Genomic DNA, 19660 nt, shown 5'->3' on the forward strand with positions numbered 1-19660 from the left:
AACCCAACTCAAAACAGCGATGGTTATTTTAGATGCTATGGTTTATATTTATATGGAGATATTTCTAGACCATTAAAACTTGCCCTTTGATACCCAAGTCAGGGGCATCTTGGGATTTGTTGTTATGTAAGAAGATAGCATAGATATTAGGATGTTATTGTGTCAAATGATGCTTACTTCGATTTTACTTCATTGGTGTATGCATCCATTTTCCAATAAAGTGCCTCACTGAGCATGTCTGAGTTTTTCTTTGAAGAACATCTACCTGAACTAAGAGCTAGATGAAAGAATTCAACTCAGCTGTGTTTTACTTTCTCAGTTCTGGTATCAGTTCAGGGTTTTGTTCATGTTAGGCAGCAGCTTTCCCGCAGAGCTCTGGGCCCTTCCTTCAGGATGCAGTTTCTTGGATTTTTGCAGTTGTAGTTATGGTTTGGAAGATATGAAGTGTGATCCTGTCCTCCTCATCCTGGCTACCATTGTCATCATGACCTCCTTGTTTCTGCGCCCGGCCACTGCAGTCAGCATCTCTCGAATGCGGGCTCATCGGGTTCTCAGTGTGGTGGCCAGGATCACTCTACAGTGTGGAGTGAGGTCTAGAGGCTGAAGGTTGCTAAGTAGGAGTGTAAGGGGCGGTGAAGAAAAGGACAGAATCAAGGAGATGGAAAGGCCCATGCAATATGAAGGAAGGGCACAGTCACACGGGCTGAGGACTGAGCAGGCTACCAGGAAGCCAAAGAGAGAGAGAACAAAGCTTCCCAGGGAGAGCACTGTAGTAAAGAGGCAAACGCCGAAGGGGAGTGGGGAGACTGGCAGGGGAATGTATGTGTCTTGTTCACTTGGGCTGGGTGGTGGGTACTGTTACACCCCTGTCACCAAAGCACCTGTCCCAGAGGGAAGGAGGAAAGGTTTCTTTTGGCTCAGTTTCAGCTCATCATCAGGGAAAGTATGGAAGAGTTGGTTTCAAATGTTGTAGGGGGACTATCAGGGACAGCTGTTCCCATGGCTTTGATGAGGAAGCAGGGAACAGAGTAGTTCTGCTACCCTAAGACACTGTGTGCTCTTTCTGACTGTAGAATCGCCTATCTTCCTGATTCAGAGCTACCACCTATCTATTCTTGGACAGTGTAGTTTGGCCTTTTCTGGAATGCTAGGTCAGTGTTGGAGTGTGCATGTCTTTGAGGCTTGTTTCTTTGAAAGCGTATGCGTTCGGATGTACTTTATTCTGTGTATCCACTGGTTTCTGTTCTGTTACAGGCTTGTGCCGCATCCTGCTTACCTAACAGATGCGTATTTGGATTGCTTTCAAATTCTTCTGAATTTAGGAACGTATGACCATTATATATGCAGAGGTTTTTTAAATTGTGTGTGTGTGTGTGTTGTACTTGTGTATGGTGCATGCATGTGAGTATGTGTGAATATTCAGGGGCCAGAGAAAGCTTGGTGTGTTTGTCCTCTGTCATTCTCTAACTCATTGCCCTGACACAGCGTCTCTCAATGATCTGCTTTCCATTTTAGACAGGCTGGCTGTCCAGCAAGTTTCTGGGCTCTGCCTATCCCTTCCCCGCAACCCTCAATAAGGGGTTACCAGCATACACTTGAGATTTGAATGCAGGTCCTTATGCCCCACTGAACCATCTCTCCAGCCCTCTGTATAATGTTTTATATGAATGTTTCATTTCTCCTTAATTAATTAATTTATGTGAGTGCATATTAATGCACATAGGTGAGAGGACAACCTGCTAACATTAGTTCTCTCCTATCATGTGGTTCCCAGAGATTGAACTGAGGTGTCTACGTTTGGCTGCAAATATCTTTATCAGCTGAACCATCTCACCGGCCTCGTTTTATTTTTCTTTGGTAAGTACCTAGCATCAGGAATGCTGGGTAATGTGGAATTTATGTTATCAAAGACTGGCACACTATTTCCCAGCAGCGTGAGGCAAGGTTATACTTGCTAAGTGTCTTAAATCACATTTGGAATCCTTATGAATTTTTAATTTGAATTTTCCCAATGGTGACTGTATTGTCAAGTGCTTAGTTGACATGGGTGTTTCTTTTTGCTAATGTGACTATTTAAGTTTTAGCCCTGTTTAGAAAATCGAGTTGCTTGTTTTCTTACTATTGAGTTTTAGGAAATCTTTATATGTTGTGCATAAGGTCTGATTCTTTTTTTTTGATGTAAGATTTTTTTTAATACAATCTTTTCTCATTTTATATAGTTATTCCTGTTCTCACCTTCTCCTCTCCTCCTGCCCAACCTCTCCTCTGCTCTCCCATCCACTCCTCTTTAAGGGTAAGGCTTCCCATGGGGAATCAACAAATTCTGACACATCACTTTGAGACAGGACCAAGGCCCTCCCCCCTATATCTAGGCTGAGCAAGGTATCCCTCCAAAGAGAATGTGCTCCAAGATGCCAATTCAAGCACTAGGGATAAATCCTGGTCCCACTGCCAGTGACCACACAGACTGTCCAAGCCTCAGTGGGTCTAGTTTGGTCCTATGCAGGTTCCCCCAGCTTTCAGTTCAGAGTCAGTGAGCTCTCACTAGCTCAGGTTAGCTGTTTCTGTGGGTATCACCATCACTGTCTTGCCCCCTTTGCCCTCTCTTGGTCTGGTCTCCAGAAGCTTGACCCAGTCCTTTGCTTGGAAGTCTCTATCTGCTTCCATCAGTTGCTGGATGAAGGTTCTAGCTTCTCTGGGATCGTGGACTATAGGCCGATTATCCTTTGCTTTATGTCTTATATCCACTTATGAGTGAGTACATACCGTGTTCGTCTGTCTGGATCTGGGTTACCTCACTCAGAATGTTTTTTTCTAGTTCCATCCATTTGCATGCAATTTCAAGGGTCATTGTTTTTAATCACTGAGTAGTACTCCATTGTGTAAATGTACCACATTTTCTTTATCCATTCTTCGGTTGAGGGGCGCCTAGGTTGTTTCCAGGTTCTGGCTATTACAAATGCTGCTATGAGCACAATTGAGCAAAAGTCCCTGTTAGGGTCCAAGAGAAGCCTCCGAAGAAGACCAGCAGTCACTTATGCAATAATAAGAGCATTTATTAATTCCAGTGTTGGGGTGGCAACTTGGCAACCCCCAAAGAAGATCAGAAGTCCCTTTTAAGTGGCATTAGGGGAATTCCACAGGGAAGGGATTAATCTGGGGCTGATTGGTGGAGTAAAGATTAGTATGGGGACTGATTGATGGATGGTCCTAGTGGTTAGGGACCTTCCAGCTAGGCTAGAGAAAACTGTCTTTAGGTATTAGGAGACTGGGGAGCGCCTGCTGAGCCAGCAGAGGGGACCTTGGGGGTCAGCTGAGCCAGCAGAAGGCTGTGGTTTCTCGGAGGGCTGTCGCTTAGCTCTGTCCCGTTTTAGTCAACCGAAACTAAGGCTTAGATTTCTGTCAGGCTACTAGGAGAGCCTGGTCTGCTCCCCTCCCACCCCCGACTGAGTTCTCTCAGTAGCATAAGGTCTGAGTCTTTAATTTGTAAATATTTTCTCCAAGTCAGTAACATGTCGTTTTCATTTTACCAACTTTATTTTTAAAGCAAAATTTGACAGGTCTATTAACTTACTGTTTCTCTGAGAGATGTTCTGATTGCCCTTGCTTCATGAGAATGGCAGTTTTGAATGGTCTTCTGGAAGTTTTGATTATTATACCTCTATGGAAAACACTAATTTCTTTTTGACCTGATGAGGTCAGCCATATTTTTTTGTTTTGTTTTGTTTTTTTCTTTTCCTTTTCTGCCTGATGTGTGCTATTTGGTGCTGGCAGATTCACTATTTCCCAAGCCTTGCCCATGCTAGTGAAAGCTGGTTCAAGCTTGCTCCATCTAGTGGACAGCTTTATACCAGCGCGGCCAGCCTATTCCACACTTTTCAAAGCTCTGGGTATGTACATCCTGTTTATGGAAAGAGCGGGAGCATCTAGCTTGGGCTGAGCCCCGCTGGCCTTGGACAACCTTCTGGAATTTTTTTCCTTCAACCCCCTTTTCATGACTGGTTCCCAAACACCTTCTTTTGCCCGGTGCCCCTTTCCTGATTCTAGAAATAGAAACAAAAGCTTAAGCATCTGGACTTAATAGAGACTTGGGACACGGAGAGGAAAAAAACGGAGCTTCCTGCTGTTTGTACTCAGTTCTGTGGCCAGACACAAATGCTGCTTGCTCCCTCAGCTTAGGTGCCTGGCGCTGCTTTTTGGAACAAAATAAAGGGCTTCTGTTGGAACAATGCCAGCTCCAAAAAAAGCAGAAAGTGCCTCTGTGTTAAACAGAGCAAGAAACTTTTATTCTTTCTCTTCCCCTTGTGACAAAGGAAAGGGGTAAGGAAAGAGAAAAAATTTGAGAAACAAAGTTAAATAAATGAAGGAACAAAAGAGAGAGTGGAGAAGTCATGGAGGGGAAGAGAGAAGAGCAAGAGATTAGAAAAAACTAAAAAAAATTTCCTAACCATGGAAAAACTCATAACCAAATCAGATAAATATTAATAGAATAAAATAATGACATTTAAAATATAAAATGGAAAAAGGAAACATATTCAACAAACGGTGCTGGCATAACTGGATGTCAACATGTAGAAGAATGAAAATAGATCCACATCTATCCCCATGCACAAAACTCAAGTTCAAATGGATTAAAGACCTTAAAATAAAACCAACCACACTGATCCTTATAGAAGAGAAAGTAGGAAGTATACTTGAACACATTGAACACATTGGCACAGGAGACCACTTCCTAAATATAATCCCAGTGGCACAGACACTGTAAGAAGCAATTAATAAATGGGACCTCCTGAAACTGAAAAGCTTCTGTAAAGCAAAAGACATGGTCAACAAGACAAAATGACAGCCTACAGTTTGGGAAAATATCTTCACTAACCCCACATCAGACAGAAGTCTGATCTCCAAAATATACAAAGAACTCAAGAAATTGGACATCAAAAGATCACATAATCCAATAAAAAAAATGGAGTACAGACCTAAACAGAGAACTCTCAACAGAGGAATCTTAAATGGCTAAAAGACACTTAAGGAAATGCTCAATATCCTTAGCCATCAGAGAAATGCAAATCAAAACAACTCTGAGATTCTGTCTTATACTTGTAAGAATGGCTAATATCAAAAGCACTGATGACAACTTATGCTGGAGAGGATGTGGGGTAAAGGGAACACTTTTGCATTGCTGGTGGGAGTGCAAACTAGTATAACTGCTTTGGATTTCATTATGATTATTTCTCAGAAAATTAGGAAGCAACCTTCCTCAAGACCCAGCAATAGCACTTTTGGGTATTTACCCAAAGGATGCTCAACCACACCACAAGGACATGTGCTCAACTATGTTCAGAGCAGCATTGTTTGTCATAGCCAGAATGTGGAAACAACCTAATGCCCCTCGACCAAAGAATGGATAAGGAAAATGTGGTACATTTACACAATGGAGTTCTACACAGCAGAAAGAAACAATGACGCCTTGAAATTTGCAGGCAATTGAGTGAGGTAACCCAGACTCAGAAAGACAATCATCATATGTACTCTCTTATAAGTAACTTTTAGATATAAAGCAAAGAAAAACCAGCCGACAAATCACAATCCCAGGGAACCTAGACAGCAATGAGGACCCTAAGAGAGACGTACATGAATCTAATCTACATGGGAAGTAGAAAAAGACAAGATCTCCCGAGTAAATTGGGAGCATGGTGACCATGGGATAAGGTAGAAGGGGAGGTGAGTGGAAGGGTGGGGAGTGGAGAAAAATATATAGCTCACTAAAAACAATAAATCAAATTATATAGAGTCAGTGTTCTTCTAACAAGCAATGTGAGATGAGTACTCACACTGTCTCTCCCACTGAGTACAAACAAAACCCTGAATAGATGCACAGGGCAGCTGACAGGGGCTCTGACAGAAGGTAACAGTGGCGTGTCCAGCCTTAAATAGGGCATCTGTACCGTATAGCTTTCACCCACAAAGCCTAAAGAGCTTCCTCAACAAAGTAGAGGAAGAAAAAACGTCAAAGCCGGAGATCAGATAAGCTGTGCACTAGTGTCTTCCTTGCATGGCAGAGCAGTTGTGGTCATGAGCTCCCAGAAGCAGTGGTTGCTGGGTGCCAACCCACACACATTCAAGCCAGCATTGAAGAGAAAGAGAAATGGAACCCCTCTTTTATCGGAGGAGCCATAGGCAGTTGATGGATGCTGAGGGAGGAGAGTCAGTTTTTTTTAAGAGGATGGCCCATGGTAGTCACCCATGTTCCCATGAATTCTACCTTCACCCATGGGCATGTGGGCAGCACCAGTTCGACTTAGTGGGCTATTGTTTCACTGCCTAGATGTGATCTGAGAAAGGATGACCGATGAACATGTCAAACTTGACAAGGAAAAGTCTGTGAGGACTCAACCCTTCATGAAAAATGATAGCCCCAAATGAAAACTGAGAGCCCACCTTCCCAGACAGAGCACACCTATTGGTTGTCCAGTTCAAATGGTCAGTCATGAGAGCATACGAACAACTAAGATTACACAGGCTGAACAGGCTACATTTAGGGAATATATACATTCATATGATGTGATTAAACCTAACCAAGTGGAACCTAGGGAGGAAATGATTTCATTGACTGGCAGGTTACAGTCCACCATCAAGGGAAGTCAAGGCAGGAATTGAAGTAGACTGGGAAGGAACACTGCTTACTGACTTGCTCTCCTGGGCTCGCCCACCCTGCTTTCTTACCCAGGACCACATTCCTAGGGATGGGACTCACCACAGTGGGCTGGCTCCTCCTATATCAATTAAGAGAATGCCCCCACAGACATATGAACAACCAGATCTGATGGAGGCAATTCCAAATTGAGGGTTCCTCTTCCAAGTGAGTCAATGTGGATCATGCCTCTAATCCCATCACTCTAGTGATTCCCCATTAATAGGTATGACTGTGTTCATGTCAAAGCCTCCCTGGCCTAAGTCACCACCACATGTCCTAGGTTATTCCAGTTCCCCATATATTCATTACATTCTGTCACTCAGTCATTCTTCTAGTATTCAAAGTCCCAGTATAACTGGGATGGAAACTCCAGCTAGGCAGATGTGTTTGGAGCTGCAGAAGTGAGCGTCCTTGGCTCAGGATCCATGTCACATAGGACCCGGGCTCATATTTATTCTTGTGGCACAGGAGAGTGCAGATCTCATATACATTTACACACACACACACACACACAAAATCTTGGATTCTAAAAATGACTCAGTAGCTCATTTCCAGGAGAAGGGATGTGGCAATAACTGTATTCCCATGGAACAGAGCACAGCACTGGCATGGCTCTAATAGGAAAGGGATGCTCCATAGACTCACACTTGGTAGAACAGGACTCTAGTCCAACATGAGTCATCATTGCTAACAAGACAGCATTTCAGGACCCACAGTGGCAGGCATGCTGCAGCTGTGACTGAACGCTGAGATTAAAGGACAAGGCAGTCACTCATCTCTGTAAAGCCAAGTATAAGGTAGGGGAAGTAAGCTGGAAATGGCAGAGCTGGGCCTTGGGTCTTGAGGACATGGGACAGTAGTCAATTTAGATGCCAAGATTTCTGCAGGAGAGGAATCTAATTGTTCTTCCCACGGGGACTGGACTTGGAAAAAAGTCAGGGGTCACTCAGGTAAGAATATTGATGACCGTTCTCCCTCAGCAGCCTGCACAGGACTCTCCAACACTGAGTGCTCGTTAGAAGGCAGGAAGCTTTCTGGTCAGTACCAAAAATTCTCTATATCCTATCACTAACATGTATGGTGTCTTCAGCAATAGAATCTTACCACTGGGTTCTGGTGAATCAAGAGAAATAGTAGTAGCCTGTATTGTTTAGGATCTCTGGGGCTACAGAGAAACCCTGTCTCGAAAGACTAAAAAAAAAAAAAAGAAGAAGAAGAAAGGATTTCTGGGACCTCCCTGATCACCACGTCAGGGGTGTTTAGGATCTCTGGGACCTCTGATCAACACACGAGGGATGGGTATTCCACATCTTACACTCAGCTTCCATTTGATAACCTGTGTCTTCCTGAATGAACATCACCCACTCACTCTTACACAGTAACTCCAGTTGAGCTCCTTAAGCACACATAAAGTAGTAGGATTCAGTACAGTGTTTTCAGACATGCTCAGTTAGTGATTCCTTCCCCCACTCCCTCCTCCTCTGCCCTTCCACCCTCCTCCTCACTTAAACTCATCTCCATTGTTCACCTCAACTCTTCATATCACTCTTGCTCTTCCAACCCCCTTGGTATTAGTCAGGGTTCTCTGAAGGATGAGATTCAGTGGGGTGAAAATATATATATATATATATGTTGTATATTAAGTACCATATATATGGTACTTAATATACAACAATATATTAGACAGCTTACATTGAAATGGTATCAACAGCTGGAACCAGCTAAGAGGCTGAGAACTTACTAATTGCTCCATACTTGAGGGGGCGTGCTTCAGCAGTCAGGGGAACCCCACCATGACTGTCTCTCACTAGGCAGACGAGCAATCACATGATTGCTCAGGCACAAGGCAGAGTACCTCCACAGTCCCAATCTGGCACAGAAAATCTGAAAACTTTCTGCAGAGTCCAGAGTCGGGAGGGATTCCTGGAAGTGTTTGTTCTGATACCAATGACGGAACCAGCAGCAGAGACAGAGTTAATCAACCTGCAGTTAGAGGAAAGGCCAAGCCAGCCCAAGGCAAGGGATTGATCCCTTGCTGTATCCTTGTCATCTGGGTGGGTCTTCCATCACCAACCAAGAGAATCAGAAAACTTCTTCAGGGGCTGGAGAGATGTCTCAGAGGTTAAGAGCATTGCCTGCTCTTCCAAAGGTCCTGAGTTCACTTCCCAGCAACCACATGGTGGCTCACAACCATCTGTAATGAGGTCTGGTGCCCTCTTCTGGCCTTCAGGCATACACACAGACAGAACATTGTATACATAATAAATAAATAAATAAATAAATAAATATTTTTTTTAAAAAAAGAAAACTTCTTCAGCTGAGGTTTCCTATGAAGTGGTTCTAATTTGTGGTCAGTTGACATTAAGATGGACCACAATACCCTCCATTAAGATGTTTCTTCACTTCGTGTGGGACTGCTAACAGTGGGAGTCGGGGCGTCTCTGACTCTTTTGCCTGCACTTGGAACCCTTTTACTCCTGCTGGGAAGCCTCATATATCATTGATATGAGGGATTGTATTTAGTCTTATTGTAATCTGCTATTTACATTTGGTTTAATATCCCTAAAAGGCTTGTTTTTTTGTTTTGTTTTGTTTTACTTTTCGGCATTTAGAGAAGGGGAGGGAAAGGTGAAGATCAACAGTTAGCCCATCTGCTTCCCTGGCCAGAGTCTTGTATGTTTTCTTTTTTCCCTACACAAATTCAACAAATCATTTAGTATATTTAATATATTTTTAACAATATATATATTAATTAAGAATTTTTAAATATAATCTTTTCTTGTTTTACATAGCTATCCCCGTGCCTGCTCCCTCCCCTCCTCATACTACACCCTTCCCTCCACTCCCCCATCTACACTTCAGAAATGATAAGGCTTCCCGTGGGGAGTCAACAAAGTCTGACAGTTCGAGGCAAGACCAAGGCCCTCTCCCCTATATCTAGGCTGAGCAAGGTATCCCTCCAAAGAGAAAGTGCCCCAAGAGGCTAGTCCAAGCACTAGGGATAAATCCTGGTCCCACTGTCAGTGACCCCACTGACTGCCCAACCGTACAACTGTCACCCACATTCAGTGGATCAAGTTTGGTCCTATGCAAGTTACCCTGCTATCAATCCAGAGCCAGTGAGCTCTTATAACTCAGGTCTGCTGTTTCTGTGGGTATCCCCATCATGGTCTTGACCCCCTTTGCTCATATTATCGCTCCTCCCTCCATCAGACTGGTCTCCAGAATCTCGGCCCAGTAGATCTCTGTATTTGCTTCCAGCAGTTGCTGGATGAAGGTGCTATTCTGACTTGGGTTCAATAAAATCTCAAAGTAGTTTTAATTTGAGGTTTCCTGATGGCTAGGATGTTGAACACACTCTTCATTATTTCTTGTTTGTGTTTCTCTTTTTGAGAATGCTCTGGCCAGTGCCATAATCAATTTTAATTGAATTGGTTTCTTAGAGGTTTTTAAAAATGTTTTTGCATATTCTTTACAGCAATCCTTTAACTAATGTAATGCTTTTAAAGATTTTCTCCCTATCATGAATGCTGTTACACTAGAATAAAAGTTTCTTTCACTCTTTGTAAGCATTTTAACTTCATGAAGTTGTACTTCTTGATTGATGACTGCATTCCCTGTGTAGAGAGGTTCCATACAGAAAGATCATAACTGAAATGATATATTCTGAAATGTACTCCTTATATTTTGCAATAGAAGGTGCAGAATTTTAGTGTAACTTTGAAGTCTTTGATTAATTTGAAAGTGAATTTTGGACAAGGTGAGTGATAGCAATGTAGCTTCAGCTTCTTCACATTAAATATCTAGTTTTCACAACACAGTTTCTTAGAGACAGTATATATTCTCCAGTATTTATCTTTGTCATACATGTCAAAAATCAGGTGATTGTAGGTATGCAGATTTACACCTAGGCTCCTGGTCCTAGTCCATTGATAATTATGTGTTTTTGATAGGACCATGCTATTTTTACTAGTATAACTTGAAATCGGTGTTTTAGATTATTATCTTTGACTGTGAATAGACACCACGACCAAGGCAGCATATTAAAAAAAGACATTTAATTGGGTGCTTGCTTAGAGAATCAGAGGGTCAGTCCATGAACATCATGACTATGGCAGCAAGCAGGCAAACAACAGGCTGGAGAAGAATATAAGAGTTGGGAACTCTATACTCCTCTCAACATCCATCCACAGAGGGCTGTTTAATATGCACATATCATCAATAAACTGTAGACTGACTCCCCAAATTATAAAGAAGGTTTCTGAGCCCTGTGGATATGTGGAAAGGAGAGCACCCAGTCACTGCTGGTGGGAGGGCAAACTGGTACAGACATTAAGGTGAAAAAGACCCACAGACAGTGAAAATAGATTTAACACAAGATCCAGCTGTGTCACTCCAGGGCAAAGGACTCTGTATTCAACTACAGAGAGGTACTTCCTCATTCATGCTCATTCATGCTCTATCCACAATAGATATTTCTAGATGGGAAATGGGAACAGCCTAGACAGCATCAATTGAGGAAAGGATAATGGCAATGTGGCCCCACTACAGAATTAAATATTTCTCATCTATTAAGCAAAATGAAACTTCAAAACCTAAGGGAAAGTGGATGGACCTGGAATCATCATTCTGAGTGGGGTAAAACTGGCCCAGGTCCTACTGCACGCACTGGCTTTGTGGGAGCCTAGGCAGTTTGGATGCTCAACTTGCTAGACCTGGATGGAGGTGGGGGTTCCTTGGACTTCCCACAGGACAAGGAACCCTGATTGCTTTTTGGGCTGAGGTGGGGGGACTTAGTTGGGGGAGGGGGAGGGAAATGGGAGGCGGTGGCGGGGAAGAGACAGAAATCTTTAATAAATAAATAAATTTAAAAAAAACTGGCCCAGGAAGATAAACATCATTTCATTCCTCTCATTTGTGGATGTTCGTTATCACCGTTCAAATATGAGTGTACCATTGGGAACACCCACAGAGGTTTTGTATTACTATGTGGCCGTGGGGTGGGACCAGCAAGAGAGGAGAAGTAATAGGCACTGGTAGGAAGGTTTAAAAGAAAATTATGTTTTTAAGAAAGGTTAAAATGGGGAGTGAAGGGGTAGAGGATAAAGTAGAGGAAGGAAGGTGGGAGGGATAAAGAACACTGAAGGATTTCCCACAAGTCATGAAAATTTCCCACTGCAGACATTTCCTAAAATAATCTATGCACATGTATGAAAGAGTTAAGATGGAGCTGCCCTCCACTAGGACAATGTCCCTGCTAGACACCACAGGGTAGCAAATAAAAAGCCCTGTCCCAGGATATAGTTTGATTTTTTTTAGGTGTTTTCCAGTGAGTTCCCTGGGCATTACAGGCCATTGTCAGTGCTAATCCCACATTCCACTCCTTGACGCTTTTAAGACTATCCAATATTTGCTGCCAAAACCAAAGGGAGAACACAATGAAAAACAACCGATAGTTTCATTTTCTCTTTCTTCTTCTTGGAAATGCAGGAGATTCTGAAAAACGGCAAGATCCAGACGCTTTGATGATTGGCCAAAACACACTGAGAAGGAAGGGGCAGAAGTCAGAAGAGTGATAAGTCCTGCCCTGCAGCCTTGAATCAGATGCTTTCCACAGAGGAAGCAGAGAGGGGCTGCAAGAGGAAAGACTGGAGCGCAGTGGACAGTGGTTCCTGCAGCTGAACTACAGTGAGCACATCCACTGGACACAGGACAGTTTGGTAAGTGGGCAGGAGCCTTCAGATCTATCATTGAGCCCTCACCATCTCTTTTCTCATCAGAGCTGATAGGTAACAGGCATTCAGGAACATACCCTTTGAGTGAGGGGCCTCAGTTGGAAGCTAAGGAGCTTTGGTGGAAGGCAGGCAGAACCAGCTGGTGGATGGTCTTAGTCAATTATGAAAGTCGAATTGGACCTAAAGTTAATGATCTTAATACTGGTTTTAGCAAAACCACACACAGTTGTTTTGGATGGTCCTGTATTTCCTCTCCCTAAAATGGTTGTAAATAGATAGTTTTCAGGTAATGGAATGTCTCTGCCGTGTGCATGAGGTTTTCCTATCTCACACTCATCTTGCTTTCTAGTTCATGGTCAATATTTAATCCCTTTCATCCAGGGGCCTCTGGCTTGTGGAGAAGGGTTCTCTCCACATGCTGCTTCCATTGTAGCTGGCTGTGGAAATCTGAGCCCAAAGAATCTTCTTCATGGTGATTTTCTTTATTGTCAAGCAGGAGTGTTAAGGATCTTCTCTCCATCTGTGAGGAATATGAACTGTGTCAGAATGTGGGGACATTAAATCAGGCATCAGCTTATAATGCCTGCTGTGTCTCGGCCTTTTCGTTCCCTGTGTTCATATTCTGTGGAAAGACCTTGCAGACAACAATCACTGGAGTCTGCATCACAGATCCAGGAGCTAGAGCTGAAAAAATGAAAAGGGAAAACTGAAAAGATAGAACAGCTTGTGTGCTTCAGGGACATTCTGTCTGTGTCCTGTGGGTGACTGTCTCCCTCAACAGTAAATCTGGCTATGGTATTTATTCAACCATATTCTAGCTTCTCTTTCCGCACATTCTTTTTACCCCCCCCCCTTTTTTTGTCCTGTGCCTGCAGCCAGGCTGAATAATTTTCTGCAGCTCTGTTTTCCTGCACAGCTGCCCCCGTTTGTCCTGTAGATTGGACATTTGCTTGCTCTGAAGTGAGTCTGTATGTGCTTACGCAGGCCCATATCCTCAGAATGATCCTATGGAGATCCCTGGTTTGTATGAGACTGATTTTGATTTTGCCAAATGGTTATTTATGTTGTTACAACAACAATCACAGGAAATATAGTAATGTTTCTGATATAATCGAAGCTGGAATTGAGGAAGTCATGAAGAAGATAATGTAGGAGGGACGATCAGTTGTGAGTGGATTTGGAAATAGAGATTAAGTCTGAGAATTGATTTGATATTGGTGAGACAGACAGAGGAGGCTCCAGGGAGACAGTGGGGATTTGCTGCCTCCTTAACTGTTGGTGAGGCCCATTGTGCTGCTATTGGAGGTCTTGTAGGCAGGTTTGTGAAGAACAAAAGTCAGAAATATGAGCTTGAAGTAGTTAAATACTCAACAATCTAACTCAGGTGTTTAGGCCTGACAGCAAGTGTACTTACCTGCTGAGCCATCCTGCTGGACTTTCTATTCATTTTTTTTTTTTGAGATAGGGTCTTAAGTAGCCCAGGCTAGCCTCTAACTCACTATGTACCAAGGATAACCTGGAAGTACTGACCTCCTTACCTCTACTTCCTGAACACCAGAAATACAGAGATCTGTAAATGCCTGTATTTGATGAGATGTTGGGGATTGAACCCAAAGCCTTATCCATGGTGGGAAAGCTCTCTACCAATTGACTAGTGTCTCTAGTGCACAGTTATATTGCTTTCATAAAATACAATGTTAAGAGAAAATAGTGAATCGAAACAATTACTTGAGAACACTGAAATGTTTTATTGAAGAAATGGATTTGAACATGGACTTTAAGTGTAAAGAATTTTATATTATTGCAAGTTTATATTCTTCATATGGATGAGTTCTAAGTCATGAAAAAGACATAAGGAAAGTAAATCTAGGCAAATAAAGAATTATTTCAGCAAAATCCAATAGCTGACGTTACTGAAATCTTTTGAAAACAAAAATGAAACAGAGAAATTAGATTTATGTGATCATTAGAGAGGTTTGTCATTGATTAAATACTGATGTCAAATATCATTCATTGTTACTTATTTTTCAGTGTGTAAAACCAGGCATATGCTGATTAAATTTCCATTCATTTTGAAGGCACACACTGAAGGAAGTGTGCGCAGATGGAGAAAACATATGATTTCATATAGAATTTTGCAGTTAGTTTAGACACTACAAAGATGTTCATGTTTTTATACTTGTTGAAGCTGGCTAAATGACTTGTGTATCTTTTTATATTATTTTCCCTTGCTTTACTTAAGTTTTCATTTTTCCATATTTGAGGGTTTAACTGAGAGCTAGTAGAAATTTTTCTACTCTCCTTTCTATTTCTCTTATAAACACCGTGACCAAAAGCATTTTGAAAAGAAAACAGTTTTGGGGGCTTACACATTCTGAACACAGTCCATTGTTGAAAAAAGTGAGGGCAGAAACCCTGAGGAATACAGGCAGGAACAATGGGAGAATGTTGTTTACTGGCTTGCTCTCCATAGTTCAAAGTTGTGGAATAATCTTTTTGTACACTGTAAAGATGTATCTTTGCAAGGCGCCTTCTGATTGGTTTAATAAAAAACTATATGGCCATTAATTATTAGGCAGGAGAGATAGCTAGGACAGAGAGAGAGAGAGAGAGAGAGAGAGAGAGAGAGAGAGAGAGAGAGAGAGAGAGAGAGAGAGAGAGAACAAACTCTGGGAGGAAGAAAAGAAAAGCCACCAGCAGTTAAAAGGAAGCAGCATGACAGTAAAGAGTAAAGGTAACTGAGCCACATAAAAGAATGTAGATAAAAGATACGGGGTTAATTTAAGGTACAAGAGCTAGTTACAAACAAGCCTAAACTATTGGATGAACTTTTATAATTAACAATAAGTCCCCATGTCATAATTGGGGAGGTGGTAGTCTCCATGAAAAAGTCCAACTACAGTTAAATAATGCTTTCTTAAATTACCCAGGATTACCTGTCCAGGGGTGTGCCACCCACCGTGGACCGGGAAATCCCATATCAATCCTCAGTATAGAAAATGCCTCATAGGCGTGCCCCCAGTTCAGTCGGATGGAGGCAATTCCTCAGATGAGGAGTTCTCCTCCAGAAGGACTATAGTTTGTATCTTGTTGACAAAAAAGAAAGCATAAATACACAGGAACTGGTTAACATCAGAACATCACGGAAGCTGCAGCATTGTGAACACAGAGCTAAGCTCAAAGGCATCTTCAGTCTCTTGCAACTTACTCTCCCCTCTTTCTTTCAGGGCCCCCTTTCACCACAGCCATGGGTAAGGCCTCCTCTAAGGAAGAACGTCATGAAGATTTGGAGTCCAGCTTCACTTTATATTTCAAGAAATTTAAGACAGAAAGCAAAATCATTCCCCAGGAAACCATTGATTCAATTGAGTTACACCTGACAAAAGGAAACATTCAGGGGGCAAACTCTGTAATCAGTGCTGCATTAAAAAATATTGATAACATCCCAATAAACGTTGCTGTCACTGGAGAGTCTGGAGCAGGGAAGTCCAGTTTGATCAATGCCTTGAGGGGGGTAGGACCTCAAGACAAAGATGCAGCTGACATTGGGGTGGTAGAGACAACCATGAGGAGAACTGCATACAAGCACCCCAAAATTCAAACTTTGACTTTATGGGACCTGCCTGGTGTTGGAACTATGAACTTTCCACCGAAAGATTATCTGGAGAAAGTGAACTTCCAAGAGTATGATTTTTTCATTATTGTTTCTGCCACACGTTTTACAAAACTTGAACTAGACCTTGCCAAAGCAATCAAATTCATGAAAAAGAATTACTACTTTGTAAGAACCAAGGTGGACAATGATTTACAAAATGAGAAGAAATCCAAAGCACGTACCTTTGACAGGAAAAATATCCTGTTGCAGATCCGAAACTCCTATATAGATACCTTAAAGAAAAATGGCTTGGACGCACCAGAGATTTTCTTGATTTCTAACAGCAATTTATCTGACTACGATTTTCCAGTCCTGATGGACACCCTGGTAAAGGCTCTTCCTGCTCAAAAGCGCCACAATTTTATGCTTTCCTTGCCTAATATCACAGAAGCAACGATTGACAAAAAGCACAAGTCTCTGCAGCAGACTATCTGGTTAGAAGCCTTCAAGACTGGACTCTTAGCTACTGTTCCTGTAGTGGGCATCCTCAGGGATGATGTGGAGAAGGTGAAGGAGAAATTAAACCACTATCGAGTCCTCTTTGGAGTGGACGATGCATCCCTGGAAGTCATTGCTAAGGATTCACAAGTGCCTGCTGAACAACTGAAAAAAATCATTAAATCTCCTTATTTGTTGGACACTAAGAAAAGGGAAACATTAGAAGAAAAACTTTTGAAATATTTGGAGAGATTTGCCTCAGTCAATGGTGGGCTCTTGGCTACAGGTCTCTACTTTAGGAAAACCTTTTACTTACAACTTCTTCTCCTTGACACAGTGACTGAAGATGCCAAAGTTGTCCTTAGAGAGACATACTCAAAAGTTAGTTCAAACTCATGTCACCCAGAGCTACCGATCGTGGATAAGTGTTACTCTTTCCTCATGTTCTTGACAGGATTTGTGGTCGTTTTTTTTGTTTTGTCTTATCTTAGGCTTTGGGCATGGGATGAAGTATAGTCTCCAAATATTTTTTTTTAACATTCAGATTATTTTAATCTTATTATATAATAATACAATACATACTGTTTAAATAAATGAGTTAATTCTGCAATAGCCTGTTTATTCAATTACTCGTAAGGCTAGGGCTCCAACCCGGCCTTGTAGATGCTAGGCAAGCATTTTATCACTAAACTATGCACCTCACCTTGTGATAGCTTTTAGATTTAAGTAAGACAATTGTCTGACTATTCTGAAATTCTGAACTTATATAATTTAATTGCCATATCTGCCCGTCTAACAAAAAATGATAGGATATAGATTACATATTGTCATAATTCTGACAGGTAATGTAAATGAAATAGGTTCTTCAATGTTCAACATAATTGTATGTAGCAAACCAATAATCACATATTTTTTAAGTCATTAATAGTATGTCAGAATTAATTTGAATTCCTTAAGGACATTTGAAATTCTTTATTTAAAGCACTTATTTTATTTAACTTGCAGGTTCATGTGAAGGCCAGAGGAGAACTTGCTTAGTCAGTTTTATCCTTCCACCATGAGGGTTCAGAGCATCTAACTCAGTAATGCAGGCTTGTTGGTCAGGATCTTTACCTGCTTCAGCATCTCACAGCACTAGCCTAAGTGACAGTAGAGAGGCTCTGGTTCCTCAGAGGATGTCGAGCTGACTGTGGACTGCACAGGACAAGCAGGACTGGGGATACTTTTCTCTCAAGTGCATACAAGATAGGAGGGATAGAAAACAGCCCCACAATGGGAGACAGACATTAGGTCTGCAGCCCCTTAGTAGTTCTAGTTTGCATATCTCTGAGGCCAGTGATGTTACATACTTTTTCAAATGCTAATTAGCCATTTTTTAATTTTTTGAGAATTCTTTGTTCCATTTCATGGCCCATTTTTTATTGGGTTGTTTGTTTTCCTAGTGTTTACTTTAAAAATCTTTATACATTGTGGCTAATTCTCTATCAGATTTATAACTGGCAAAGTTTTCTCCCATTCTTTAGTGTGTTTCTTCTTTGTCTGACAACTTTTTTATTGAATTTTATTGAACTCTACATTTTTCTCTGTTCCGCTCCCTGCCTCTCCCCTTTCCTTTAACCCTCTACCAAGGTCCCTATGCTCCCAATTTCTGACAATTTTTTATACAAAATATTTTTGTTTTTTGAGTTTCCAATTATTCATTATTGCCCTTATTTGCTGAGCTACAAGAATCTGATCCAGAAAGTCCTTGCCTATGCCTCTGTCTTAAGTGGACTCTATGTTTTCTCCTATAAATTTGCAGTGTCTGGTCTTACGCTGAGGTCCTTGGTCTATTTGGGGTAGATTTTTGTGCAGGGTGAGAGACAAGAATCTAATTTTGTTGTCCTACATGTAACTGTCCAGTTTCCCAGCACTGCTTGTTGAAGATACCCTTTTCTTCAATTGATTTTTCTTTTGTGATTTTGTTGAAAGTCAGATGGTTGTAGTTTATGGCCTTGTAGCTGGGTCCTCTACTCTCTAGCATAGATCTGAGTCTGTTTTTGTGCCAGTGTCATGCTGTCTTTATTTCTATGGCTCTGTAGGGTAACTTGAAAACAGGCATGGCGTAACCTCCAACAATACACTTTTTACTCGGGATTTCTTTGACTGTCAGGGGTGTCTTTACTTCCATATAAATTTTACAATGTTTTTCTATTTCTGTGAAGAAAGGCATGAGAGTTTTCATTGGGATTTCATTGACTCTGTAAGTTTCTAACAATAAAATAGCCATTCTCACAATATTGCTTCTTTTAATCCACGAGCATGGGGAAGCTTTCCATCTCTCTGTGTCTCTTTAGTGTATTTCTTAGATGTTTCAGTTTCATTGTAAAGTCTTCCATGGCCTTGGCTAGCTGTATTCCAAGGCATTTCTTTTTCTTTTCTTTTTTTGGTAAAGCTATTTGGAATGGGATTGCTTCCCCAATTTCTATTTCAGATTGTTTGTCATATGTATATAGTAAGGCTACTCATTTTTGTGTATTAACCTTGTATTCTGCTTCATCCAACCTTAATACAATTGCCCTTAGGATAGACTTTTCCTGAAAAAGAAAAAGATACTTATTCTTCACTCTCTGCTGGGTATAAGGGTTTATGTGGGATGAAATGTGTTACCCCTATTTTACTCAAGAAATCTTTATAATCACAAGAACTCGTCCTGAAAATTGCAATGATTCCTTACATTTATTAGATCCCACTATAGTTTTTGCCACTGTGGCCTTTTTTAAAAAGAAAAAAAAACCAACCCTAGGAGACAGCAAGAGGTTTCCAAAATAGCCTGTCTAATTTCAAAAGCTGCTAATATTGCAGCAGTAATATTCGCCAACATTAATCAAGAAATGAGAAGATTGAGGACAACTGTTCTACAAAATAGAGCTACTATAGACTTCCTGTTACTTAAACATAATCTTGGTTGTCAATAATTTACTGGAGTGTGCTATTTAATATCTCTGATTTTTTTCATACTATTGACAACCAAATTGATCATCACAAAAAGAAATAGACAAAATCTCCCAAACAAATTTTCACTGGCCAATTTGACTAAGATGGTCTCCCTACTTCATCAGCCCTCTAATGCTACATCTACTGGTCATTGTAATCAGG

The 19660-nt window shown here is 41.4% G+C and overlaps 2 protein-coding genes across 2 annotated transcripts in view; both read left to right on the forward strand.

Moving 5' to 3' along the window:
* Window positions 1-12301: 12301 nt before the first annotated feature.
* LOC142847679 (interferon-inducible GTPase 1-like) lies at window positions 12302-19250 on the forward strand. The gene is made up of 2 exons (XM_075968598.1): window positions 12302-12414; window positions 15657-19250. Exon 2 carries the CDS (start codon window positions 15677-15679, stop codon window positions 17036-17038), a length of 1362 nt encoding a protein of 453 aa, XP_075824713.1. The 5' UTR covers window positions 12302-12414; window positions 15657-15676; the 3' UTR covers window positions 17039-19250.
* Window positions 12333-19660, forward strand: part of LOC142847678 (interferon-inducible GTPase 1-like) — a 43482-nt gene continuing 36154 nt past the window's right edge. The window contains exon 1 of the mRNA XM_075968596.1: window positions 12333-12414. The gene's annotated coding sequence lies outside the window, so the exon portion shown is untranslated. The remainder of the gene's footprint in view (window positions 12415-19660) is intronic.

Source organism: Microtus pennsylvanicus, chromosome 4 (assembly GCF_037038515.1).
Source record: "Microtus pennsylvanicus isolate mMicPen1 chromosome 4, mMicPen1.hap1, whole genome shotgun sequence".
Lineage (NCBI taxonomy): Eukaryota > Metazoa > Chordata > Mammalia > Rodentia > Cricetidae > Microtus > Microtus pennsylvanicus.

Coding starts and splice junctions, on each gene's coding strand:
- LOC142847679 (XM_075968598.1), top strand. CDS start 15,677: ATGGGTAAGGCCTCCTCTAAGGAAGAACGTCATGAAGATTTGGAGTCC.